This window comes from Ranitomeya imitator, chromosome 3 (genome assembly GCF_032444005.1).
Source record: "Ranitomeya imitator isolate aRanImi1 chromosome 3, aRanImi1.pri, whole genome shotgun sequence".
Classification (NCBI taxonomy): Eukaryota; Metazoa; Chordata; class Amphibia; order Anura; family Dendrobatidae; genus Ranitomeya; species Ranitomeya imitator.
In genome coordinates this window covers 847,049,342-847,076,838 of record NC_091284.1, presented here as the reverse complement: position 1 = coordinate 847,076,838, position 27,497 = coordinate 847,049,342, and the positions used below count along the sequence as shown (strand labels likewise).

Sequence of the window (27,497 nt, the reverse complement as noted above, 5' to 3'; positions counted from 1 at the left end):
TCTGCACTTACCTCCTCATAGAAACATAACATGTTGTCAGACACCACTTATATCTCATGAATCTGTGCTGGTTGTCAGTTATTATATTGTCTGCAGCCATCTCTTATAATAACTTCATATGTCACCCTACTGATATCACGCTTACCAGACAGTAGTTGCCTGGATCCACCTTCTTACCTTTCTTAAATATTGGTACCACGTGAGCCTCCTCCAATCCAATACTGGTATTTACCTGATAGCGATTTGAATGATTAAGTCCCTTGTAAGGCTAAAATCTCCTGAAATATTTGAGTATCACAGTATTCTGCATATGAAAACAATGACTGCTATTGTGATAGAATAAAATCCTTTAATTTGCATCAGAATACTTCAGAGTGTCATGAATTTCTCTAACATACATTGTGGATTTGAATATCCTTCCACTAGGTAGCACTCACTGACTCGAATGCGGAATTTAACATTAAGATTATCCACATAAAAACCATCAAAATGCCTCTCCTGTGTGAGTTCTCTGATGTCTAACAAGACCCGATTTATAAGTAAAGCAGCTTCCACATTCTGAACATGAATACGGCTTCTCCCCTGTGTGAGTTCGCTCATGTTTAACAAGACGCGATTTATCTTTATAACATTTCCCACATTCAGGGCATGAATATGGCTTCTCTCCTGTGTGACTTCTCTCATGTAGAACTAGATGTGCTTTATTTGTAAAGCGTTTCCCACATTCTGTACATGTAAATGGTTTCTCTCCTGTGTGAATTCTCTGATGTGTAACAAAATTTGATTTATCTGTAAAACATTTCCCACATTCTGAACATGAATACGGCTTCTCTCCTTTGTGCCTTTTCTCATGCTGATTTAGACCTGATCTACGAGTAAAGCATTTCCCACAAAGTGAACATGGAAATGGCTTCTCTCCTCTGTGACTTCTCTCATGCTTTATCAGACTTGATTTATGTGTAAAACACTTCTCACATTCTGAACATGAAAATGGTCTCTCTCCTGTGTGAATAAATTTGTGTACAACCAGACTTGATTTATGAGTAAAATATTTCCCACATTCTGAGCATGGAAACGGCTTCTCTCCTGTGTGAGTTCTCCCATGTGTTACTAGATTTGATTTCTGGGGAAAACATCGACCACACTCAAAGCATTTATACGTCTTTAGTGTTTTACTTATACTTGAAGTAGCAATCTGTGATTGGTCAGGAGAAGGTGCGTCGGGATTATATGACAGATCTGTAGTGTCAAATGCTTGATGCTCATTCAGGGGGATGAGGTTTTCGGCCGGAGAGTGATGCATGCTATCTTCTTCTGCTTTATAGCTCAGTGATAACATGACATCTCCCTCAGAGATGTTACTGGGTTTTCCTGTTAGGAGTAAAAAATTATAAAATTGATTTCATGATTCAGATAAACATATTATGATTCTTGTTCTGCAATTAGTTTGCTTGAAGCTATAATTGCAATCATTGGTAATAAAAGAGATTAGACACTGGCAGGGTGGGAGAAGGGAGATGTGTGTCACTGCATGTAATGGCGTCAGTGATATGAAACCAGAACATTTTTTTCTCCAGCACACTACGTGTTGAGCGGGTTAAGTTGCATAAAAGAGCTGGTTTCATGTGGACCCTCATAGAGCGGGCAGACGTGCCAGGACCTGCGTGAGGTCATGATCATGTGATCAGTCACATGATGGAAATCAGAGGCGTAGGTTTAAATAACCGAGCTCTAAAGGCAGTCGGTGTTCAGCTAGCCAGGAGAACGGAGTCTCCAGAGGTTTGTGGCCTGGTGGGCGCAGACTGAACCTGCGCTGCTCCAGAGCGGGGGGACGCCCACAACATACACATGGTGTTGCAGCATTGGGTTTTTCTTCCTTTTTGATTGTTTGGACCAGTTTTAGCCGCAACAACTGAGTCTTGTTTCCATGAGTTGGTTTATGCTGCCTGATAATAAACCAACAAAGACTTAGGAAATCTGGGTACACCATCTCTTTACCACTCTGTGCAGCCACGTGAGTGAACTACCACAAATCCTTCTACTTTTTGCCAATTAAAACATATTTTGTCATGTGCATTTGAACTCGGCCCCCTGTAATCTGAAACACCTAACTAAACTCCTGAGTGGCCACGTCCCCTTTTATTGTTAAAATATGTAGGAAGCCATGTGCAGTATGTCCTTTACACGTTCCAAATAGTTGATGCTTTGTGTTGGTATCCTATAAAATCCCAATAAAATACATTTAAGTTTGTGGATGTAACATGAAAATGAGGAAAAATTTATGAGGTATGAACACTTTTTCAAGGCACTGTATTCATTATCACAAACCTATAACATTACTGTGTATAGTCATTATTACACCCTGTGATATCACTGTGTATAGTCATTATTACACCCCTGTGATGTCACTGTGTATAGTCATTATTACACCCCTGTGATGTCACTGTGTATAGTCATTATTACACCCCTGTGATGTCACTGTCTATAGTCATTATTACACCCCTGCAATATCACTGTGTATAGGCATTATTACACCCCTGTGAGGTCACTGTGTATAGGCATTATTATACCCCTGCAATATCACTGTCTATAGTCATTATTACACCCCAGTGATATCACTGTGTATAGTCATTATTACACCCCTGTGATGTCACTGTGTATAGTCATTATTACACCACTGTGATGTCACTGTGTATAGTCATTATTACACCACTGCAATATCACTGTGTATAGGCATTATTACACCCCTGTGAGGTCACTGTGTATAGGCATTATTATACCCCTGTGATGTCACTGTGTATAGTCATTATTACACCCCTGTGATGTCACTGTGTATAGTCATTATTACACCACTGCAATATCACTGTGTATAGGCATTATTACACCCCTGTGAGGTCACTGTGTATAGGCATTATTATACCCCTGCAATATCACTGTGTATAGGCATTATTACACCCCTGTGATATCACTGTGTATAGCCATTATTACACCCCTGTGATGTCACTGTGTATAGGCATTATTATACCCCTGCAATATCACTGTGTATAGGCATTATTACACCCCTGCAATATCACTGTGTATAGGCATTATTACACCCCTGCAATATCACTGTGTATAGGCATTATTACACCCCTGTGAGGTCACTGTGTATAGGCATTATTACACCCCTGCAATATCACTGTGTATAGGCATTATTACACCCCTGTGAGGTCACTGTGTATAGGCATTATTACACCCCTGCAATATCACTGTGTATAGGCATTATTACACCCCTGTGAGGTCACTGTGTATAGGCATTATTACACCCCTGTGAGGTCACTGTGTATAGTCAATATCACTACATACAGCTCTGGCAAACAAAGAGACAGCCACATCAAATCCCTGTCATGGCCGCCCAATCTACAGACCTGAACCCCATTGAAAACCTTTGTAATGTAATCAAGAGGATGATGGATCGTCACAAGCCATCAAATAAGGCTAGGTTCACATTGCGTTAGTGCAATCCGTTTAGCGCTAAGCGCTAGCGGATTGCGCTAACGCAATGTTTTTTTCTGGGTCGCGTTAACGTCCCCGCTCTCGCAGATCACCGATCTGCGAGAGCGGGGAACGGACCTCGGGCGCGCCGCGGATGCTGCAAGCAGCGTCCGAGGCGCGCTACAAAAGAACGGCACATCGCTAGCGCATGCCGAAAATGACACGCGCTAGCAATGCGCTTTAACATTGCGGGCAATGGGAGCGCTAACGGACGCGTTGCATGGCGTTAATTTCGCCGTGCAACGCTGTCCGCTAGCGCTCACACTAAAACGCAATGTGAAGCTAAGAAGAACGGCTGACATTTTTGCACCAGCAGCAGTGTGAGAGACTGGTGGAAAGCTGCCAAGACGCAGACTATTATGTTTGAAGCTGTTAAACTGTAAAGCGCTGCGGAATATGTTGGCGCTATATAAAATATAATAATAATTATTAAAAATCAGACAAACTGAACATGGTCAGTGGTCTATTAATTTTTGCCCGTGCTGTATATTAATTATTACACCCTTGTGTATAGTCATTATTACACCCCTGTGATATCACTATGAATAGTCACTATTACACCCCTGTGATATCACTATGAATAGTCACTATTACACCCCTGTGAAATCAGTGCATAGTCATTATTAAAAGGGTGTTTGTTGAAAAATGTCTTGTAATAGTATCAAATAACCAGAATAGTTTCCTGGGTGGGAGATTTGCCGGTTGTGCCCCTCAGAGGTGTAAGTACATATGGAGCGCCAGTCCCAGTTTAGGCCCCATATGTCGGTCAGTACTGGGCTGCCGGCATGTCTCAGATAGGCACAGCGCATACCAACGTGGGCATAGACTCCAACAATGACGAAGAAGATGGAGGCCATATGTGGAGCTAGATAACTAACACAATGACTGTCCCATGCGTAGTCCGTAAGAATTTCAAATAGGTGCACTGCAAAATGACCCCGCAGATGCCCTGTATGAATAAAGATTATCCTACAATGGTCAATGAAACCATATACAGGGCAGCACAAAATCAGTAGCCTAAACCGTCATGCCACGGCAAAAAGTTAGATAAGTGTCATATAGCCAGAAACAGGCTAAATGCTAAGCCCCAGCATAATAAGAGATGTGCACCTACTGAGCATGAGCAGAATGAACGCAAACCTCTAATCCAGGGGTGCTGGGTCACTGTGTTATTATACTCCCGTGATGTCACTGTGTACAGTCATTATTACACCCCTGTGATATCACTACATACAGCTCTGGCAAAAATTAAGAGACAGCCACATGAAATCCCTGTCATGGCCGCCCAATCTCCAGACCTGAACCCACTGAAAACCTCTGGGATGTAATCAGGAGGAAGATGATGGATGGTCACAAGCCATCAAATAAGAAGAACGGCCGACATTATTGTACCAGGAGAAGTGTGAGAGACTGGTGGAAGCTGCCGAGACGCAGGAAAGCCGGGATTAACAATCATGGTTATTCCACACAATATTGATGTCTGAACTCTTCCTGAGGTAAAACATTAGTATTGTTGTTTCTAAATAATAATAATAACAATAATAATAATATGATTATGAACTTGTTTTCTTGCATTATTTGAGGTGTGAAAGCACAGAGGTTTTGGTTTTTTTTTTCATTTTGACCATTTTTCTTTTTCAGAAAAAAATACAAAATTTATTGTTTGGAAATTCGGAGACATGTTGTCAGTAGTTTATAGAATAAAGGAGCAATTTACATTTTACTCAAAAATATAAAGAGAAAAATCAGACAAACTGAACATTTTTCAGTGGTCTCTTCATTTTTGCCAGTGCTGTATATTAATTATTACAACCCTTTGCTAACTGTGAATAGGCATTATTACACCCCTGTGATATCACTATGTATAGTCGTTATTACACCCCTGTGATATCACTGTGTATAGTCATTATTACACCCTGTGATATCACTGTGTATAGTCATTATTACACCCCTGTGATATCACTGTGTATAGTCATTATTACACCCCTGTGAGGTCACTGTGTATAGTCATTATTACACCCCTGTGATATCACTGTGTATAGTCATTATTACACCCTGTGATGTCACTGTGTATAGTCATTATTATACACCTGTGATATCACTGTGTATAGTCATTATTACACCCTGTGATGTCACTGTGTATAGTCATTATTACACCCGTGAGGTCACTGTGTATTGTCATTATTACACCCCTGTGATATCACTGTGTATAGTCATTATTACACCCCTGTGATGTCACTGTGTATAGTCATTATTACACCCTGTGATATCACTGTGTATAGTCATTATTACACCCTGTGATATCACTGTGTATAGTCATTATTACACCCTGTGATATCACTGTGTATAGTCATTATTACACCCCTGTGATATCACTGTGTATAGTCATTATTACACCCCTGTGAGGTCACTGTGTATAGTCATTATTACACCCCTGTGATATCACTGTGTATAGTCATTATTACACCCTGTGATGTCACTGTGTATAGTCATTATTACACCCCTGTGAGGTCACTGTGTATAGTCATTATTACACCCCTGTGATATCACTGTGTATAGTCATTATTACACCCTGTGATATCACTGTGTATTGTCATTATTACACCCCTGTGAGGTCACTGTGTATAGTCATTATTACACCCCTGTGATATCACTGTGTATAGTCATTATTACACACCTGTGATATCACTGCACATAGTCATTATTACACCCTGTGATATCACTGTGTATAGTCATTATTACACCCCTGTGATATCACTGTGTATAGTCATTATTACACCCTGTGATATCACTATGTATAGTCGTTATTACACCCTGTGATATCACTGTGTATAGTCATTATTACACCCTGTGATATCACTATGTATAGTCGTTATTACACCCTGTGATATCACTGTGTATAGTCATTATTACACCCTGTGATATCACTGTGTATAGTCATTATTACACCCCTGTGATATCACTGTGTATAGTCATTATTACACCCCTGTGAGGTCACTGTGTATAGTCATTATTACACCCCTGTGATATCACTGTGTATAGTCATTATTACACCCTGTGATGTCACTGTGTATAGTCATTATTACACCCCTGTGAGGTCACTGTGTATAGTCATTATTACACCCCTGTGATATCACTGTGTATAGTCATTATTACACCCTGTGATATCACTGTGTATTGTCATTATTACACCCCTGTGAGGTCACTGTGTATAGTCATTATTACACCCCTGTGATATCACTGTGTATAGTCATTATTACACACCTGTGATATCACTGCACATAGTCATTATTACACCCTGTGATATCACTGTGTATAGTCATTATTACACCCCTGTGATATCACTGTGTATAGTCATTATTACACCCTGTGATATCACTGTGTATAGTCATTATTACACCCCTGTGATATCACTGTGTATAGGCATTATTACACCCCTGTGAGGTCACGCTGTATTGTCATTATTACAGCACTGTGATGTCACTGTATAGTCATTATTACACCCTGTGATGTCACTGTATATAGTCATTATTACACCCCTGTGAGGTCACGCTGTATTGTCATTATTACACCCTGTGATGTCACGCTGTATTGTCATTATTACACCACTGTGATATCACTGTATAGTCATTATTACACCCCTGTGATATCACTGTGTATAGTCATTATTACACCCCTGTGATGTCACGCTGTATTGTCATTATTACACCCTGTGATGTCACTGTATATAGTAATCATTACACCCCTGTGATCTCACTGTGCACAGTCATGGTTACACCCCTGTGAGATCACTGTGTAGTCATTATTACACCCCCATGATGTGTAGAGCAGTGTTCCCCAACTCCGGTCCTCAAGAGCCACCAACAGTTCATGTTTTCAGTATTTCCTTAGTATTTCACAGGTGGTGATTGCATAACCTGCATAGGCAATAATTCTATCACAAAAAAAATACTAGGCCTAGATAACGGGCACTTCCAATATTAACACATCCCATAAATAAACACGGAAGTAAACGCCAAAGTGAAAAAAGACTATAGAAATGTTATTTCAACATCAAATTACAGAACACTATTATTATACTATACAGGCCTATGGGGAGTGCATTATACTATACAGGCCTATGGGGAGTGCATTATACTATACAGGCCTATGGGGAGTGCATTATACTATACAGGCCTATGGGGAGTGCATTATACTATACAGGCCTATGGGGAGTGCATTATACTATACAGGCCTATGGGGAGTGCATTATACTATACAGGCCTATTGGGAGTGCATTATACTATACAGGCCTATGGGGAGTGCATTATACTATACAGACCTATGGGGAGTGCATTATACTATACAGGCCTATTGGGAGTGCATTATACTATATTGAGGACTATCTGGCACATTATACTATATGGAGGCTATCTAGGCGGCCATCATACAGTGTGGGGATTGCAATGAAGCGGCCATCACACAGTGTTGGGGCCATTAAGCAGTTTGGGGGGCTGCTAAAGGGTCAGTATACTGTGTGGGGGTACATTACAGTGAGGATGCAACTTGTTATTATTATTTATATAGCACCATTAATTCCATGGTCCTGTACATGAGAAGGGGTTACATCAAAATACAAATATCACTTACAGTAAACAAAACTAACAATGACAGACTGATACAGAGGGACGAGGACCCTGCCCTTGCGGACTTACATTCTATGGGATAGTGGGGAAGAGGCAGAAGGTAGGGGTGAGGCGGTGGCTCTGGCGATGGTGAGGCGGCGGCTCTGGCGGTGGTGAGGCGGCAGAATGGTTATTGCAGGCTGTAGGCTTTCTTGAAGAGATGGGTTTTCACGTTCCGTCTGAAGGATCCGAGGGTGGTGGATAGTCAGACGTGTTGAGGCGTGGAATTCCAGAGGATGGGGGATATTCGGGAGAAATCTTGGAGGCGGTTGTGTGAGGAACGAATAAGTGTGGAGGAGAGTAGGAGGTCTTGGGAGGACCGGAGATTACGTGAGGGAAGATATTGGGAGATTAGTTCAGAGATATAGGGAGGGGACAGGTTGTGGATGGCTTTGTAGATCAGTGTTAGTAGTTTGAACTGGATTCGTTGGGGAATTGGGAGCCAGTGGAGGGATTTGCAGAGGGGAGAAGCAGGCGAGTAGCGAGGAGGTGGATTAGCCGGGCAGCACAATTAAGGACCGACTGGAGTGGTGCAGGCGAGTTAGCAGGGAGGCCACAGAGGAGGGTGTTGCAGTAGTCGAGGCGGGAGATGATGAGGGCATGCACAAGAGTTTTGGTAGATTGTGGGCTGAGGAAGGAACGGATTCTGGCAATATTTTTGAGTTGGAGGTGACAGGAGGTGGCAAGAGTTTGGACGTGCGGTTTGCAGGACAAGGCAGAGTCGAGAGTTACCCCGAGGCAGCGGATTTCAGGTGCGGGAGCGAGCGTGATGCCGTTTACCATAATAGATAGGTCAGGTAGGGGGGATACGTGAGATGGAGGAAAGATGATGAGTTCGGTTTTGTCTACATTGAGTTTTAGGAAGCGAGAGGTGAAGGAGGATATGGCTGACAGACATTTCGGAACAGCAGAGAGGTGACATCTGGGCTAGAGAGGTAGATTGTAGAGTGTCGTCTGCATACAGGTGGTACTGGAAGCCATGGGACTTTGAGTTGTCCTAGGCCAAGGGTATAGATGGAAAAAAGTAAGGGCCCTAGGACAGAGCCTTGAGGGACTCCAACAGAGAGAGGGCGGGATGACGAGGTGGTGTGGGATTGGGAAACGCTAAATGTGTGGTCAGAAAGGTATGAGGCAATCCAGGACAGGGCAAGGTCTTTGCCTACTGCTACAGATTCTTTCTTCCCTTGGCATCAGTGATCGACTGTGTCGAAAGCAGAGGACAGGTCAAGGAGGAGGAGGATGGAGAACTGTCTGTTAGCTTTGACCTGTGAGTAAGTCATTAGTAATTTTAGTCAGGGCAGTTTCGGTGGAGTGGTGGGGGCGGAAGCCAGACTGGAGGTTGTCAAGGAGAGAGTTAGATGAGAGGTGGGAGGAAAGTTGAGCATGGACATGCTGCTCAAGGAGTTTTGAAGCAAACGGTAGCAGTGATATGGGGCGATAGCTGGGCATAGCAGTTGGGTCAAGGTTAGTTTTTATGAGGATGGGTGTGATGGTGGCATGTTTGAAGGCAGAGGGGAAGGTACCAGAAGATAGCGATAGGTTGAAGAGATGGGTTAGGGCTGGAATGAGCATGTTAGTGAGGTTGGGGAGCAGGTGGGAGGGGATGGGGTCAAGTGCACAGGTGGTGAGGTGTGATTTGGAAAAGAGGCGAGTAAGCTCTCCTTCAGTGATGTTGGAGAGGGAGGTTATTAGGGAAGGGCAGAGGTCTGGTATATGGAGTGGTTGGGGTGGTGGAACAGTTAGGGTTTGCCTTGTTTGGTCGATCTGGTTTTTGAAGTAGGTGGCAAAGTCCTCGGAGGAGATGAGGGGAGTTGGAGGTGGCAGTGGTGGGCGGAGGAGGGAGGTGAATGTGCTGAATAGTTGTTTTGGGTTGTAGGATAGTGAAGATACAAGGTTAGTGAAATTGTTTAGCGGAGGTGAGGGCTGATTTGAAGTCAAATGTAGCTTGTTTGAAAGCAGTGAAATCGTCTGGGAGGCGTGTTTGCTTCCAACGCCGCAGGCCTGGATGCTTTAAACAACCACAAAGAAGAAATGGTGAAAACGTCCACAAGGTACACAAAGTAGAAAACCTTTATTAGCTAAAATCAACACATACAAGGAAAAAAATGGGGGCAAAGCCGGACACAGCGGCACAGCACACTAAGCAACAATAGAAGTGGGAGTACACACATGCTACTAAAAGGTCACCAGCACAAGACAAAAGTACTATACCGTCATAACAACATGTTAGGGTGACCTTACCTAAGATCGTGTGAACAGGCACGTGTGGGCTCCCACCCTCCCCGACGCGCGTTTCGGAAGCGAGACGCTTCCTTCCTCAGGGGGCCTGGATGCTTGTCGAAGTTTTTTTGTGAGATTGTTATGCCAAGGTTGCCTATTGGTTCGTCGCACTGTGCCATGCATGATAGGGGTGACTGAGTCTATGGCTGATGTGAGGGTGGAGTTATAGAAAGCGGTGACGCTGTCCGTGTCGTGGAGTGAAGATATGGAGGACAGGGGTAGGAGAGGGTCTGAGAGTCTGTCAATGTCTAGGTGTGCGAGGTTTCTGCGAGGATGTGGTAATTGCAGGTATATACTATATACAGGGGAGAGGACATACAGGTGTATACTATATATAAGGGAGATGACAAACATGTATATACTGAGGTGAAAATGAGAGGTGTGAGGTGAAAATGAAAAGGTGTGAGTGCAAAATGAGAGGAGTGAGGGAAAATAGTGGAGTGATCGGAAAATGACAGATGTGAGGTCGAAATGACAAGTGTTAGGGGGGAATGAGAGGAGTGAGGGGGAAATGAGAGGAGTGAGGGGGGAAATGAGAGGCATGATGGGAAAATAAGAGAAGTGAGGTGCTATAACTAACCACAGATATTTACGATGCCCAGGCAACGCCGGGCTCTTCAGCTAGTACATGTATAAAAAGGAATGCAGATACAAAAAAGCAAACTGGGTCAATAAGGCTAAGATAAAGATTTATCAATATGAGTGCCTATACCCCGGAAATGTATATATATCCATAAGTGGATAGCCTTAAAAAGACCCAACATATGATTGAACTCTGTTAACAAGAATCCCAATATCATAGCGATAGTCTGAGCCAGCACATAAAAATTTGGTGCCGCCAGACAAATCAGAAAAGCTCCATAGAATACATATATGATTGAACATAAATAAATTCCTTATTCAATATGATATATAGCCCAAAATTTATTTCAACAAAGTGAATATAGTATTTTTCAAAATGCATGTATATATTGTACTATCTATGAATTATATATGAATAAATGAATACCAATGCACCAGTGTGACTATTCTATACAGTCAAATCTCCACAAAGGAAGTGTATACCATATATAATTAATTTAAATATCCACATATATTAATTGCAATGAATAGGGATAAATACATAAAGATCCAAAAATAAAGTGGCAAGTGCTTAATTAAACACACAGATGAACAGATTTAGGGTATGCGCACACGTTGTGGATTCTCTGCAGATCCACAATTGATTTACAGTACAATGTAAATCAATGAGAAGAAAAAAATGCTGTGCACACTTTGCGGAAAATCCGCTGCGGAAACGCTGCGGTTTAAAAGAAGTAGCAGGTCACTTCTTTTTTGTGAATCTGCAGCGTTTTTGTACCGATTCCATTATAGAAATCTGCAAGAAAACCGCAGCAAAAACGCACAAAAAACGCTGCAGAACCGCACAAAAACCGCAACAAATCTGCAGCTGCGTTTTGTGCCAGGAGAGGCAGAATCCGCACCAGAAATTCTTAAGCCTCATCCGCAACGTGTGCACAGAGCCTAAATTATGTGGCATACTCTACACCAGTGTGCATTGCTGAGTGCAGTGGAGGTGGTGTGCATTTATATTTAACCCCTTAGTGACAGAGCCAATTTGGTACTTAAAGGGACACTGTCACCTGAATCTGGAGGGAACAATCTTCAGCCATAGGGGCGGGGTTTTGGGGTGTTTGATTCACCCTTTCCTTACCCGCTGGCTGCATGCTGGCTGCAATATTGGATTGAAGTTCATTCTCTGTCCTCCGTAGTACATGCCTGCACAAGGTAATCTTGCTTTGCGCAGGTGTGTACTATGGACGACAGAGAATGAACTTCAATCCAATATTGCAGCCAGCGGGTAAGGAAAGGGTGGATCAAACACCTGAAAACCCCGCCTCCATGGCTGAAGATTGTTCCCTCCAGATTCAGGTGACAGCGTCCCTTTAATGACCAGGCCAATTTTTACAATTCTGACCGCTGTCCCTTTATGAGGTTATAACTCTGGAACGTTTCAATGGATCCCGGTGATTCTGACATTGTTTTCTCGTGACATATTGTACTTCATGATAGTGGTAACATTTCTTTGATATTACCTGCGATTATTTATGAAAAAAACTTTGTTTGTTTTTTTTTTTGCCCTTAAATCAGAGAGATATATCACACAAAATACTTCATAAATAACATTTCCCACATGTCTCCTTTACATCAGCGCAATTTTGGAAACAACATTTTTTTTTGTTAGGGAGTTATAAGGGTTAAAAGTTGACCAGCAATTTCTCATTTTTACACCATTTTTTTTTCAGTAACCACGCCACGTTTGAAGTCATTTTGAGGGGTCTATATGATAGAAAATAATGAAGTGTGACACCATTCTAAAAACTGCACCCCTCAATGTGCTCAAAACCACATTCAGGAAGTGTATTAACCCTTTACGTGCTTCACAGGAACTGAAACAATGTGGAAGGAAAAAATGAACATTTTACTTCAGAACCATTTTTTTTTATTTTCACATGTGTAATAACAGAAATTAAACCATAAATTTTGTTGTGCGATTTCTCCTGAATACGCCAATACCCCATATGTGGGGGTAAACCACTGTTAGGGCGCACCGCAGAACTTAGAAGAGAAGGAGCGCCGTTTGACTTTTTCAACGCAGAATTGGCTGGAATTGAGATCGGACGCCATGTCGCGTTTGGAGAGCCCCTGATGTGCCTAAACAGTGGAAACCCCCCACAAGTGACACCATTTTGGAAACTAGACCCCCCATGGAACTTATCTAGATGTGTGGTGAAAACTTTGCATTCTAAACTTCTGTGAAGCACTTGGGCATTCAGAGTCGTGAAAATAAAAAGTATTTTTTTCCACAAAAGAGATTTTGTAGCCCCCCAAGTTTTTATTTTCACAAGGGTAACAGGAGAAATTGGACCACTAAAGTTGTTGTCCATTTTATCCCGAGTACGCTGATGCCAAATATGTGGGGGTAACCCACTGTTTGGGCGCACGGCAGAGCTCAGAAGGGAGGGAGCACCATTTGACTTTTTGAGCGCAAAATTGGCTGTCGTGTTTGGAGACCTCCTGATGTAACTAAACAGTGGAAACCCCCCAATTCTAGCTCCAACCCAACTCCAACACACCCCTAACCCTAATCCCAACCCAATCCATAATCCTAATCACTAACCCTAACCCCAAAACAACCCTAATGTCAACCCTAACAATAACCCTAAATCCAACACACCCCTAATCCTAATCCCAACCATAACCTTAACCCTAATCCCAACTCGAACCCTAACTTTAGCCGCAACCCTAGCCCTAACCCTAAATTTAGGCCCAACCCTAACCCTAACTTTAGCCCCAACCCTAACCCTAAGGCTACTTTCACACTTGCGTCGTTTGGCATCTGTCACCATCCGTCGTTTTGGACAAAAAACGGATCCTGCAAATGTGCCCGCAAGATGCGTTTTTTGCCCATAGACTTGTATTGCCGACGGATCGTGACGGATGGCCACACGTCGCGTCCGTCGTGCACTGGATCAGTTGTGTTTTGGCGGACCGTCGGCACAAAAAAAGTTCAATGTAATGTTTTTTTGTACGTCGCGTCCGCCATTTCCGACCGCGCATGCGTGGCCGTAACTCCGCCCCCTCCTCCCCAGGACATAGACTGGGCAGCGGATGCGTTGAAAAACTGAATCCGCTGCCCACGTTGTGCACAAGTGTGAAAGAAGCCTAACCCTAAATTTAGGCCCAGCCCTAATCCTATATTTAGCCCCAACCCTATCCCTAAATTTAGCCCCAACCGCTCTTCTCCTGCCGGCCGGCAGATGGCGACAGATGGCAGGCGCACTGCGCATGCACCCGCTATTTTCTTTCCAGATGAAGACGCCAACAGGCAGGAGAGGACGCAGGAGGACCCAGGGACACCGGTAAGTATAATAGGGTCCCCGAATCCCCCTATATCTCTGTCCTCTGATGTGCGATCACATCAGAGGACAGAGAATTACACATTACTTTTTTTTTTTTTGTGACCGCCGGTAAACAGTTAATTACCGGCGATCGCAACTCGGGGGTCGGTAAAAAAAACCCCGAATCATGTTCTCTGGGGTCTCGGCTACCCCTGGCAACCAAGACCCCAGAGAAAATCCGACTCTGGGGGGCGCTATTCACTTTTTCCACAGCGCCGTTAATTAACGGCGCTGTGGTTTAAGTACCCTTAGCGGCCGCCGTTAAAAGGCGTATCGGAGGTCGTTAAGGGGTTAAATAACTATCCAAATTAAATGCAATAAGTAGATATATACGTGGATATATACATAAATCCAAACTTAAGGTGCCAGGTGCTTAATAATTGCACTGCTGAACAGTTTCTAGCTATGTAACATACTAGCACACAAATTGGGAGCAAGGAAAAGGCTGAAAAGACATGATACATGACCTATGTGTGCAAGCTGAGCCCCAACGAGCGTTTTTTGATAGCTTCTTCCTTGGAGGTTATCGTATCATTCTATAACCTGTGCAATACTAAGGAAATACTGAAAACATGACCTGTTGGTGGCTCTTGAGGACCGGAGTTGGGAAACACTGGTGTATAGTCATTATTACACCTCCGTGATGTCACTATGTATAGTCATTATTACACCCCCGTGATGTCACTATGTATAGTCATTATTACACCAGTGTGAGGTCTCTGTGTATAGTCATTACACCTCCGTGATGTCACTATGTATAGTCATTATTACACCCATGATGTCACTATGTATAGTCATTATTACACCCATGATGTCACTATGTATAGTCATTATTACACCCGTGAGGTCACGTTGTATTGTCATTATTACACCCCTGTGATATCACTATGTATAGTCTTCATTCCACCCGTGATATCACTGTATAGTAACTATAACAACCCTGTGATAACACTGTGTTTAGCATTATTACACCTCTATATCACTGTGTATAGTTATTACACCCCTGTGATATCACTGTATATAATCATTATTACACGCCTGTAATATTACTGTGTGTATATTCATTATTACACCACTGTGATATCACTGTATAGTCATTATTACACCTTTAAAATCACTGCGTGTAGGCATTATTACACCCCTGATATACCATTGTGTATAGGCATTATTACACCCCTGTGATATCACTATGTATAGTCATTATTACACCCTTGTGATATAGTTACATAGTTATTAAGGTTGAAGGAAGACTATAAGTCCATCTAGTTCACCCCATAGCCTAACCTAACATGCCCTAACATGTTGATCCAGAGGAAGGCAAAAAAAAACCTATGTGGCAAAGAGTAAGCTCCACATTGGGGAAAAAAATTCCTTCCCGACTCCACATACGGCAATCAGACTAGTTCCCTGGATCAACGCCCTATCAAGGAATCTAGTGTATATACCCTGTAACATTATACTTTTCCAGAAATGTATCCCGTCCCCTCTTAAATTTAAGTAATGAATCACTCCTTACAACATCATACGGCAGAGAGTTCCATAGTCTCACTGCTCTTACAGTAAAGAACCTGCGTCTGTTATTATGCCTAAACCTTTTTTCCTCCAAACGTAGAGGATGCCCCCTTGTCCCTGTCTCAGGTCTATGATTAAAAAGATCATCAGAAAGGTCTTTGTACTGTCCCCTCATATATTTATACATTGTAATAAGATCACCCCATAGTCTTCGTTTTTCCAAACTAAATAGCCCCAAGTGTAACAACCTATCTTGGTATTGCAGACCCCCCAGTCCTCTAATAACCTTGGTCGCTCTTCTCTGCACCCGCTCCAGTTCAGCTATGTCTTTCTTATACACCGGAGACCAGAACTGTGCACAGTATTCTAAGTGTGGTCGCACTAGTGACTTGTATAGAGGTAAAATTATGTTCTTCTCATGAGCATCTATGCCTCTTTTACTGCATCCCATTATTTTATTTGCCTTTGTAGCCGCTGCCTGACACTGGCCACTGAATATGAGATTGTCATCCACCCATACACCCAGGTCTTTTTCATTGACGGTTTTGCCCAGAGTTTTAGAATTAAGCACATAATTATACATCTTATTACTTCTACCCAAGTGCATGACCTTACATTTATCCCCATTAAAGCTCATTTGCCATTTATCAGCCCAAGCTTCTAGTTTACATAAATCATCCTGTAATATAAAATTGTCCTCCTCTGTATTGATTACCCTGCAGAGTTTAGTGTCATCTGCAAATATTGAAATTCTACTCTGAATGCCCCCTACAAGGTCATTAATAAATATGTTAAAAAGAAGAGGGCCCAATACTGACCCCTGTGGTACCCCACTGCTAACCGCGACCCAGTCCGAGTGTGCTCCATTAATAACCACCCTTTGTTTCCTATCCCTGAGCCAGCTCTCAACCCACTTGCACATATTTTCCCCTATCCCCATTATTCTCATTTTATGTATCAACCTTTTGTGTGGCACCGTATCAAAAGCTTTTGAAAAGTTCATATACACTACATCCACTGGGTTCCCTTGGTCCAGTCCGGAACTTACCTCTTCATAGAAACTGATCAGATTAGTCTGACATGAACGGTCCCTAGTAAACCCGTGCTGATACTGGGTCATGAGGTTATTCCTCCTCAGATACTCCAGTATAGCGTCCCTTAGAATGCCCTCCAGGATTTTACCCACTGTAGAGGTTAAGCTTACTGGCCAATAATTTCCGAGTTCAGTTTTTGTTCCCTTTTAGAATATTGGACCCACATTTGCTATACGCCAGTCCTGTGGTACAGACCCTGTTATTATGGAGTCTTTAAAGATTAATAATAATGGTCTATCAATGACTGTACTTAATTCCTGCAGTACTCGAGGGTGTATCCCATCCGGGCCCGGAGATTTGTCAATTTTAGTGATTTTTAGACGCCGCCGCACTTCCTGCTGGGTTAAGCAGGTGACATTTAATTGGGAATTTTTATCATTAGTCATTTTGTCCGCCATGGGATTTTCTTGTGTAAATACTGATGAAAAAAAAAGTCATTTAGCATATTGGCTTTTTCCTCATCCTCATCCACCATCTCACCCAGACTATTTTTAAGGGGCCAACACTATCATTTTTTAGTTTCTTACTATTTATGTAGTTAAAGAATATTTTAGGATTATTTTTACTCTCTCTGGCAATGAGTCTCTCTGTCTCAATCTTTGCTGCCTTGATTTGCTTTTTACAGAATTTATGTAATTTTTTGTATTTATTTAATGCCTCCTCACTACCTACTTCCTTTAATTCTCTAAATGCTTTCTTTTTGTCCCTTATTGCGCCCCTTACAGCTCTATTTAGCCATATTGGTTTCCTCCTATTTCTAGTATGTTTATTCCTATACGGTATATACTGTGCACAGGTCCTATCCAGGATGCTAATAAACGTCTCCCATTTTCTTTGTGTATTTTTGTGTCTCAGGATATCGTCCCAGTTAATTGCACCAAGATCCTCTCTCATCCGTTGGAAATTTGCCCTCCTGAAGTTTAGTGTCCTTGTAACCCCTCTACTACACATCTTATTAAAGGATACATGAAAACTTATTATTTTGTGATCGCTATTCCCCCAGTGACCCCCAACCCTTATATTTGATATGCGGTCTGGCCTGTTGGTTAATATTAGGTCTAGCAGTGCCCCCCTTCTTGTTGGGTCCTGAACCAGTTGTCAGAGGTAATTGTCTCTCATAGTTGTCAGACCCCGATCACCTTTGCTGGAACTGCAGGTTTCTGTTCCCCAATCTATTTCAGGGTAGTTGAAGTCCCCCATAATAATGACTTCTCCTTGAGTCGCAGCTTCATCTATTTGCTTTACGAGGATATTTGTTATGACCTGGTGGTCAGGACAATAATGGACCTGGTGGTTAAGAGCACACGGAATGACCTGATAGTTACTGATAATAAGGACGAGCTCTGGGACGTGGGAACTCTGCTGACCGCAATCCCTAAACCTATCACACACACTAGAAATAGCCGTGGATTGCTCCTAGCGCTCCCTATGCAACTCGGCACAGCCTAAGAAACTAGCTAGCCCTGAAGATAAAAATATAAAGCCTACCTTGCCTCAGAGAAATTCCCCAAAGGAAAAGGCAGCCCCCCACATATAATGACTGTGAGTAAAGATGAAAATACAAACACAGAGATGAAATAGATTTAGCAAAGTGAGGCCCGACTTACTGAACAGACCGAGGATAGGAAAGGTTACTTTGCGGTCAGCACAAAAACCTACAAAAAGACCACGCAGAGGGCGCAAAAAGACCCTCCGTACCGACTCACGGTGTGGAGGCGCTCCCTCTGCGTCCCAGAGCTTCCAGCAAGCAAGACAACAAATTAAATAGCAAGCTGGACAGAAAAATAGCAAACCCAAGAAATACAAGCTGGAACTTGGCTTCTGATGGGAAGACAGGTCACAAGAACGATCCAGGAGTGAACTAGACCAATACTGGAACATTGACAGGTGGCATGGAGCAATGATCTAAGTGGAGTTAAATAGAGCAGCAGCTAACGAATTAACCTCGTCACCTGTGAAACTCAGAAACACCCACCAGAGGAAGTCCATGGACAGAACCAGCCGAAGTGCCATTCATGACCACAGGAGGGAGCCCGACAACAGAATTCACAACAGATATTCTCCATTGCTTCCATTATTTTTGGAGATTTATAACAAACCCCTATCAGTAATTTATTATTTTTTCCCCCTCCCCTTATCTCCACCCACAGGGATTCTACATGTTCATTAAATTCACCTATATTATCGCGCAGGATGGGTTTTAAGGACGATTTTACATATAGACACACCCCTCCCCCTCGCTTATCTGTACGGTCATTTCTGAACAGGCTATAGCCCTGCAAGTTAACAGCCCGGTCATGGCTCTCATCCAGCCACGTCTCAGATATCCCCACCATGTCATAATTATGCTCCAACAACATTAATTCTAATTCGTCCATGTTGTTGGCGAGGCTTCTGGCATTAGTATACATGCACTTTATGTTCCTCTCTGTACTTCTATTTCTTAAATTATTAACTGTTCTAACCCCACCCCCCATGCCACCGCCACCCCCAACTTCCTTATTTGTGCCCAGGTCTCTGTCTGCACTATCTTCCCCTCCTATAAAATGAATACCCTCCCCCCCAATTCCTAGATTAAACACTCCTCCAGCCTTCTAGCCATTCTCTCCCCCAGCACAGCTGCCCCCTCCCCATTGAGGTGCAGCCCGTCCCTAGCGTAGAGCCTGTAGCCCGCTGAGAAGTCGGCCCAGTTCTGCAGGAACCCAAACCCCTCTTTTCTACACCAATTCTTGAGCCACTTATTAACCTCCCTAATCTCCCGTTGCCTCTCTGGCGTGGCACGTGGTACCGGCAGTATTTCGGAAAATACCACGTTGGAGGTCCTTGCTTTCAGCTTGCAGCCTAATTCCCTGAAATCATCTTTAAGGACCTTCCACCTACCTGTAACTTTGTCATTAGTGCCAATGTGCACCATGACCGCTGGGTCCTCACCAGCCCCTCCCAATAATCTGTCCACCCGATCAGCGATGTGTCGGACTCGAGCGCCAGGTAGGCAGCACACCGTTCGACGATCCCTGTCTTTGTGACAGATTGCCCTATCTGTTCCCCTAATAATTGAGTCCCCCACTACCAGCACCTGTCTGGCCTGCCCTGCTCTCCTATTTCCCTCCTTACTGGAGCAGTCACTCCCCCGGCTTTCAGAGGACATGCCTGGCTGCAGCAGTGCTACCCCTGTACTGGCACCCCCCTCATCTGCCAACAGATCAGGACTAGCCTCCCTGGCACTCTTCCCTCTACCCCGCTTCCTAAAGGCCCCTTCACATTAAGCGACGCTGCAGCGATACCGACAACGATCCGGATCGCTGCAGCGTCGCTGTTTGGTCGCTGGAGAGCTGTCACACAGACAGCTCTCCAGCGACCAACGATGCCGGTAACCAGGGTAAACATCGGGTAACTAAGCGCAGGGCCGCGCTTAGTAACCCGATGTTTACCCTGGTTACCATGCTAAAAGTAAAAAAAAACAAACACTACATACTTACCTACCGCTGTCTGTCCCCGGCGCTGTGCTCTGCACTCCTCCTGTACTGTCTGTGAGCACAGCGGCCGGAAAGCAGAGCGGTGAGGTCACCGCTCTGCTTTCCGGCTCACAGCCAGTACAGGAGGAGTGCAGAGCACAGCGCTGGAGGACAGACAGCGGTAGGTAAGTATGTAGTGTTTGTTTTTTTTTACTTTTAGCATGGTAACCAGGGTAAACATCGGGTTACTAAGCGCGGCCCTGCGCTTAGTTACCCGATGTTTACCCTGGTTACCAGTGAAGACATCGCTGGATCGGTGTCACACACGCCGATCCAGCGATGTCTCCAGGGAGTCCAGCGACGAAATAAACTTCTGGACTTTATTCAGCGACCAACGATCTCCCAGCAGGGGCCTGATCGTTGGTCGCTGTCACACATAACGATTTTATTAACGATATCGTTGCTACGTCACAAAATGCAACGATATCGTTAACAATATCATTATGTGTGAAGGTACAATAACTGTCACCCAGCTTGCTACTTCATTGTCCTGCAGCTCCATCCTACCATCCCCCCCTCATCTGTCCCATTGAGCGTCTGCTCCGTGAGCAGAAGACTCCTCTCCATATTGTCTATGGATCTCAGCGTTGCCAGCTGCACATTTAGATCCAGTATCTGGGTTTCCAAATGCACAACGTGCTCACATCTCGCACAGCAGTGTGCACCCTCGATCGGCTGCTCAAGGACTGCATACATGTGGCAAGATGTGCACTGGAGGCATTAACAAGAGTGGAGCACATTTCCCAATCACTGTATATATTCATTATTACACCTGTGCTATCATTGTATAGTTATTATTACACCCCTGTGACATCAATGTTTATAGTCATTATTACACCCTTGTGATATCACTGTATATGTTCATTATTACACCTCTGGGATAACACTGTGTTTAGTCATTATCACAACCCTGTGATATCACTGTATACTCATTATTACACCACTCTAATATCACTGTATAATCATTATTACACCCCTGTGATATCACTGTGTATAGTCATTATTACACCCTTATGATAGCATTGTGGATAGTGATTATTACGCCCCTGTGCTGTAACTATATATATATATTCATTATTACACCCCTTTGATAACTGTGTATAGGCATTATTATACATCCCTGTGATATTATTATTATTTATTTATATAGCATCACTAGTTCCATGGTGCTGTACATGAGAAAGGGGTTACATACAGAGTTAGATATTGGTTACAGGACACAAATTTACAATGACAGACTGGTACAGAGCGGAGAGGACCCTGTAATTGTGGAATTGTGGACTACACATTCTCTGTGTATAGTCATTACTACACCCCTTTAATATCACTGTGTATAGACATTACTACATCACTGATATCACTATGTAGTCATTATTACACCCTTATATCACTATGTATAGTCAATATTATACCCCTGTGAGGTCACTGTGTATAGTCATTATTACACCCCTGTGATATCACTATAGTCATTATTACACCTCTGTGATATCACTGTGTATAGCCATTATTACTGTGATATCATTGTGTATAGTCATTATTACACTTCTGTGATATCACTGTGTATAGCCATTATTACGGTACATCCCTGTGATATCACTGTACATATTATTACATCCCTGTGATATCACTATGTATAGATATGTTAGATATCACTGTGTCTAACCATTATTACACCCCAGTGATATTACTGTATAGTCATTATTACACCCCTGTGATATTACTGTGTATAGTCATTATTACACCACTGTAATATCAATATGTATAGTCATTATTACACCCATATATCACCATGCATAGTCATTATTACACCCCTGTGATATCCCTGTGTATAGTCATACACATATATAGCCCCCACAATGGACCTGCCCCCATTCACCTCCCCTATGCCATGGACTATAGCCCCCACAATGGATCTGCCCCATCCACCTCCCCTATGCCATGGACTATAGCCCCCACAATGGATCTGCCCCATCCACCTCCCCTATGCCATGGACTATAGCCCCCACAATGGATCTGCCCCATCCACCTCCCCTATGCCATGGACTATAGCCCCCACAATGGACCTGCCCCATCCACCTCCCCTATGCCATGGACTATAGCCCCCACAATGGATCTGCCCTCATCCACCTCCCCTATGCCATGGACTATAGCCCCCACCCTGGATCTGCCCCCATCCACCTCCCCTATGCCATGGACTATAGCCCCCACCCTGGATCTGCCCCCATCCACCTCCCCTATGCCATGGACTATAGCCCCCACAATGGACCTGCCCCATCCACCTCCCCTATGCCATGGACTATAGCCCCCACAATGGATCTGCCCCCATCCACCTCCCCTATGCCATGGACTATAGCCCCCACAATGGACCTGCCCCATCCACCTCCCCTATGCCATGAACTATAGCCCCCAACCTGGATCTGCCCCATCCACCTCCCCTATACCATGGACTATAGCCCCCACCCTGGATCTGCCCCCATCCACCTCCCCTATGCCATGGACTATAGCCCCCACCCTGGATCTGCCCCATCCACCTCCCCTATGCCATGGACTATAGCCCCCACAATGGATCTGCCCCATCCACCTCCCCTATGCCATGGACTATAGCCCCCCACAATGGATCTGCCCCATCCACCTCCCCTATGCCATGGACTATAGCCCCCACCCTGGACCTGCCCCATCCACCTCCCCTATGCCATGGACTATAGCCCCCACCCTGGATCTGCCCCATCCACCTCCCCTATACCATGGACTATAGCCCCCACCCTGGATCTGCCCCCATCCACCTCCCCTATACCATGGACTATAGCCCCCACCCTGGATCTGCCCCCATCCACCTCCCCTATGCCATGGACTATAGCCCCCACCCTGGATCTGCCCCATCCACCTCCCCTATGCCATGGACTATAGCCCCCACAATGGATCTGCCCCATCCACCTCCCCTATGCCATGGACTATAGCCCCCCACAATGGATCTGCCCCATCCACCTCCCCTATGCCATGGACTATAGCCCCCACAATGGACCTGCCCCATCCACCTCCCCTATGCCATGGACTATAACCCCCACCCTGGATCTGCCCCCATCCACCTCCCCTATGCCATGGACTATAACCCCCACCATGGATCTGCCCCCATCCACCCTCCCTACAGCTCCTACCCAACATCCCCACAGTCCCTATCCCTATTGCCTTTATGCACTTGCTTTGGCAAAACTGATGTGTATTTGGTCCTGACAATAAAGCTTCTTTGAATCTAGTCATTATTACATACCAGTGATATCACTGTCTATAGTCATTATTACAAACCTGTAATATCACTATGTATAGCCATTATTACACCCTGTGATATCACTGTGTATAGCCATTATTACACCCTGTGATATCACTGTGTATAGCCATTATTACACACCTGTGATATCACTATGTAATATAGTCGTTATTACATCCTGTGATATCACTGTGTATAGTCGTTATTACACCCCTGTGATATCACTGTGTATAGCCATTATTACACACCTGTGATATCACTGTGTATAGTCGTTATTACACCCTGTGATATCACTATGTATAGCCATTATTACACACCTGTGATATCACTGTGTATAGTCATTATTACACCCTGTGATATCACTATGTATAGCCATTATTACACCCTGTGATATCACTGTGTATAGTCGTTATTACACCCTGTGATATCACTATGTATAGCCATTATTACACCGCTGTGATATCACTGTGTATAGCCATTATTACACACCTGTATTATCGTCTCGTGGAATCTTCTCCTTCAGGTTACTCATATATGGCTGATCGTTCATTATCCGCTCTTCTTCATCCTGCAGCTTAATATCAGTCCGACCTCCATCCTGATGTAACATATATAACAATTCAGTACAACACGGCAGAGACAAGAACACAACAATCTCCCATAACGCAGTTCTACAGTCATTACCAAGATTTCTGAGACGGACACTTTTTTTTTTCACATTTTGCCTCTTCAGTATTTTTCGCTTTTAGTCAGCTGTTTCTATGGTTACTGACGGACAATTAGGGTATGTGGACACGATGCGGATTTTGCTGGGGATCCGCAGTATTTCCGCAGCAGTTTCCCATGCGTTTACAGTTCAATATAAACCTATGGGAAACCAAAAACGCTGTGCACATGCTGCGGAAAAAAAAACATGTGGAAATGCAGCAGTTTACATTCTGCAGCATGTCACTTCTTTCTGCGGATTCCACAGCGGTTTTACAACTGCCCCTATGGAAAACCGCAGTGAAAACAGCAGAAAATTCGCGATAAATCCGCAGCAGTTTTCCACTGCGGATTTATCAAATCTGCTGAAATCCACTGCAGAATATTCCGCAGTGGACCTAGAAGACATGTGCACATACCCTAAGAAATATTTCATAAGGTTTTACACTTTCCCTGATAACTACATGAAGTTTCTGTGACACCTCAATATTCCCAGGAACAAAGCCCCTCATTCTCCGCACTCCTGCCCCTCATTCTCCGCGCTCCTGCCCCTCATTCTCCGCGCTCCTGCCCCTCATTCTCCACGCTCCTGCCCCTCATTCTCCGCGCTCCTGCCCCTCATTCTCCAGACTTGTCCCTTATTCTACACTCTCCTATCCCTTATTCTCCACGCTCCTGCCCCTCATTCGCCACGCTCCTGCCCCTCATTCGCCACACTCCTGCCCCTCATTCGCCACACTCCTGCCCCTCAGTCTCCACACTCCTGCCCCTCATTCTCCACACTCCTGCCCCTCATTCTCCACACTCCTGCCCCTCATTCTCCACACTCCTGCCCCTCATTCTCCACACTCCTGCCCCTCATTCTCCACACTCCTGCCCCTCATTCTCCACACTCCTGCCCCTCATTCTCCACACTCCTGCCCCTCATTCTCCACACTCCTGCCCCTCATTCTCCACACTCCTGCCCCTTATTCTCCAGACTTGTCCCTTATTCTACACTCTCCTATCCCTTATTCTCCACGCTCCTGCCCCTTATTCTCCACGCTCCTGCCCCTCATTGTCCAGACTTGTCCCTTATTCTACACTCTCCTATCCCTTATTCTCCACGCTCCTGCCCCTTATTCTCCACGCTCCTGCCCCTTATTCTCCACGCTCCTGCCCCTCATTCTCCAGACTTGTCCCTTATTCTGCACACTCCTGCCCCTAATTCTCCACACTCCTGCCCCTCATTCTCCACACTCCTGCCCCTCATTCTCCAGACTTCTGCCCCTCATTCTCCACACTCCTGCCCCTCATTCTCCACACAATTGCCCCTCATTCTCCACACTCCTGCCCCTCATTCTCCACACTCCTGCCCCTCATTCTCCACACTCCTGCCCCTCATTCTCCACACTCCTGCCCCTCATTCTCCAGACTTGTCCCTTATTCTACACTCTCCTATCCCTTATTCTCCACGCTCCTGCCCCTTATTCTCCACACTCCTGCCCCTTATTCTCCACACTCCTGTCCCTCATTCTCCACACTCCTGCCCCTCATTCTCCACACTCCTGCCCCTCATTCTCCACACTCCTGCCCCTCATTCTCCAGACTTGTCCCTTATTCTGCACACTCCTGCCCCTCATTCTCCACACTCCTGCCCCTTATTCTCCAGACTTGTCCCTTATTCTACACTCTCCTATCCCTTATTCTCCACGCTCCTGCCCCTTATTCTCCACGCTCCTGCCCCTTATTCTCCACGCTCCTGCCCCTCATTCTCCAGACTTGTCCCTTATTCTGCACACTCCTGCCCCTAATTCTCCACTCCTGCCCCTCATTCTCCACACTCCTGCCCCTCATTCTCCAGACTTCTGCCCCTCATTCTCCACACTCCTGCCCCTCATTCTCCACACAATTGCCCCTCATTCTCCACACTCCTGCCCCTCATTCTCCACACTCCTGCCCCTCATTCTCCACACTCCTGCCCCTCATTCTCCAGACTTGTCCCTTATTCTACACTCTCCTATCCCTTATTCTCCACGCTCCTGCCCCTTATTCTCCACACTCCTGCCCCTTATTCTCCACACTCCTGTCCCTCATTCTCCACACTCCTGCCCCTCATTCTCCACACTCCTGCCCCTCATTCTCCACACTCCTGCCCCTCATTCTCCAGACTTGTCCCTTATTCTACACTCTCCTATCCCTTATTCTCCACGCTCCTGCCCCTTATTCCCCACGCTCCTGCCCCTCATTCTCCAGACTTGTCCCTTATTCTGCACACTCCTGCCCCTCATTCTCCACACTCCTGCCCCTCATTCTACACTCTCCTGCCCCTTATTCTCCACACTCCTGCCCCTCATTCTCCACACTCCTGCCCCTTATTCTACACACTCCTGCCCCTTATCCTCCAGACTTGTCCTTTATTCTACACACTCCTGCCCCTCATTCTCCAGACTTCTGCCCTTTATTCCACACTCCTGCCCCTCATTCTCCACACTCCTGCCCCTCATTCTCCAGACTTCTGCCCTTTATTCCACACTCCTGCCCCTTATTCTACACACTCCTGCCCCTTATCCTCCAGACTTGTCCTTTATTCTCCACACTCCTGCCCCTCATTCTCTCCACACTCCTGCCCCTCATTCTCCACACTCCTGCCCCTCAATCTCCACACCCCTGCCCCATATCCTCCAGACTCCTGCCCCCAATTCTCCAGACTTGTCCCTTATTCTATACTATCCTATCCCATATTCTTCACTCTCCTGCCCCTTATTCTCCACACTCCCGCCCCTTATCCTACACACTCCCACCCCTTATCCTACACACTCCTGCCCCTTATCCTCCAGCCTTGTCCCTTATTCTCCACACTCCTGCCCCTTATTCTTCATACTCTTGCCCCTTATTCTACACACTCCTGCCCCTTATTCTACACACTCCTGCCCCTTATCCTCCAGACTTGTCCTTTATTCTACACACTCCTGCCCCTTATCCTC

The 27,497-nt window shown here is 44.8% G+C and overlaps 1 protein-coding gene across 1 annotated transcript in view; it reads right to left on the bottom strand.

Moving 5' to 3' along the window:
- Positions 1-329: 329 nt before the first annotated feature.
- Positions 330-27,497, bottom strand: part of LOC138671454 (zinc finger protein 773-like) — a 114,541-nt gene continuing 87,373 nt past the window's right edge. The window contains exons 8-9 of the mRNA XM_069759635.1: positions 24,316-24,424; positions 330-1,371 (exon numbers count right to left, since the gene is read on the bottom strand). Coding sequence (XP_069615736.1) covers positions 485-1,371; positions 24,316-24,424 — 996 coding nt within the window. The 3' untranslated portion in view covers positions 330-484. The remainder of the gene's footprint in view (positions 1,372-24,315; positions 24,425-27,497) is intronic.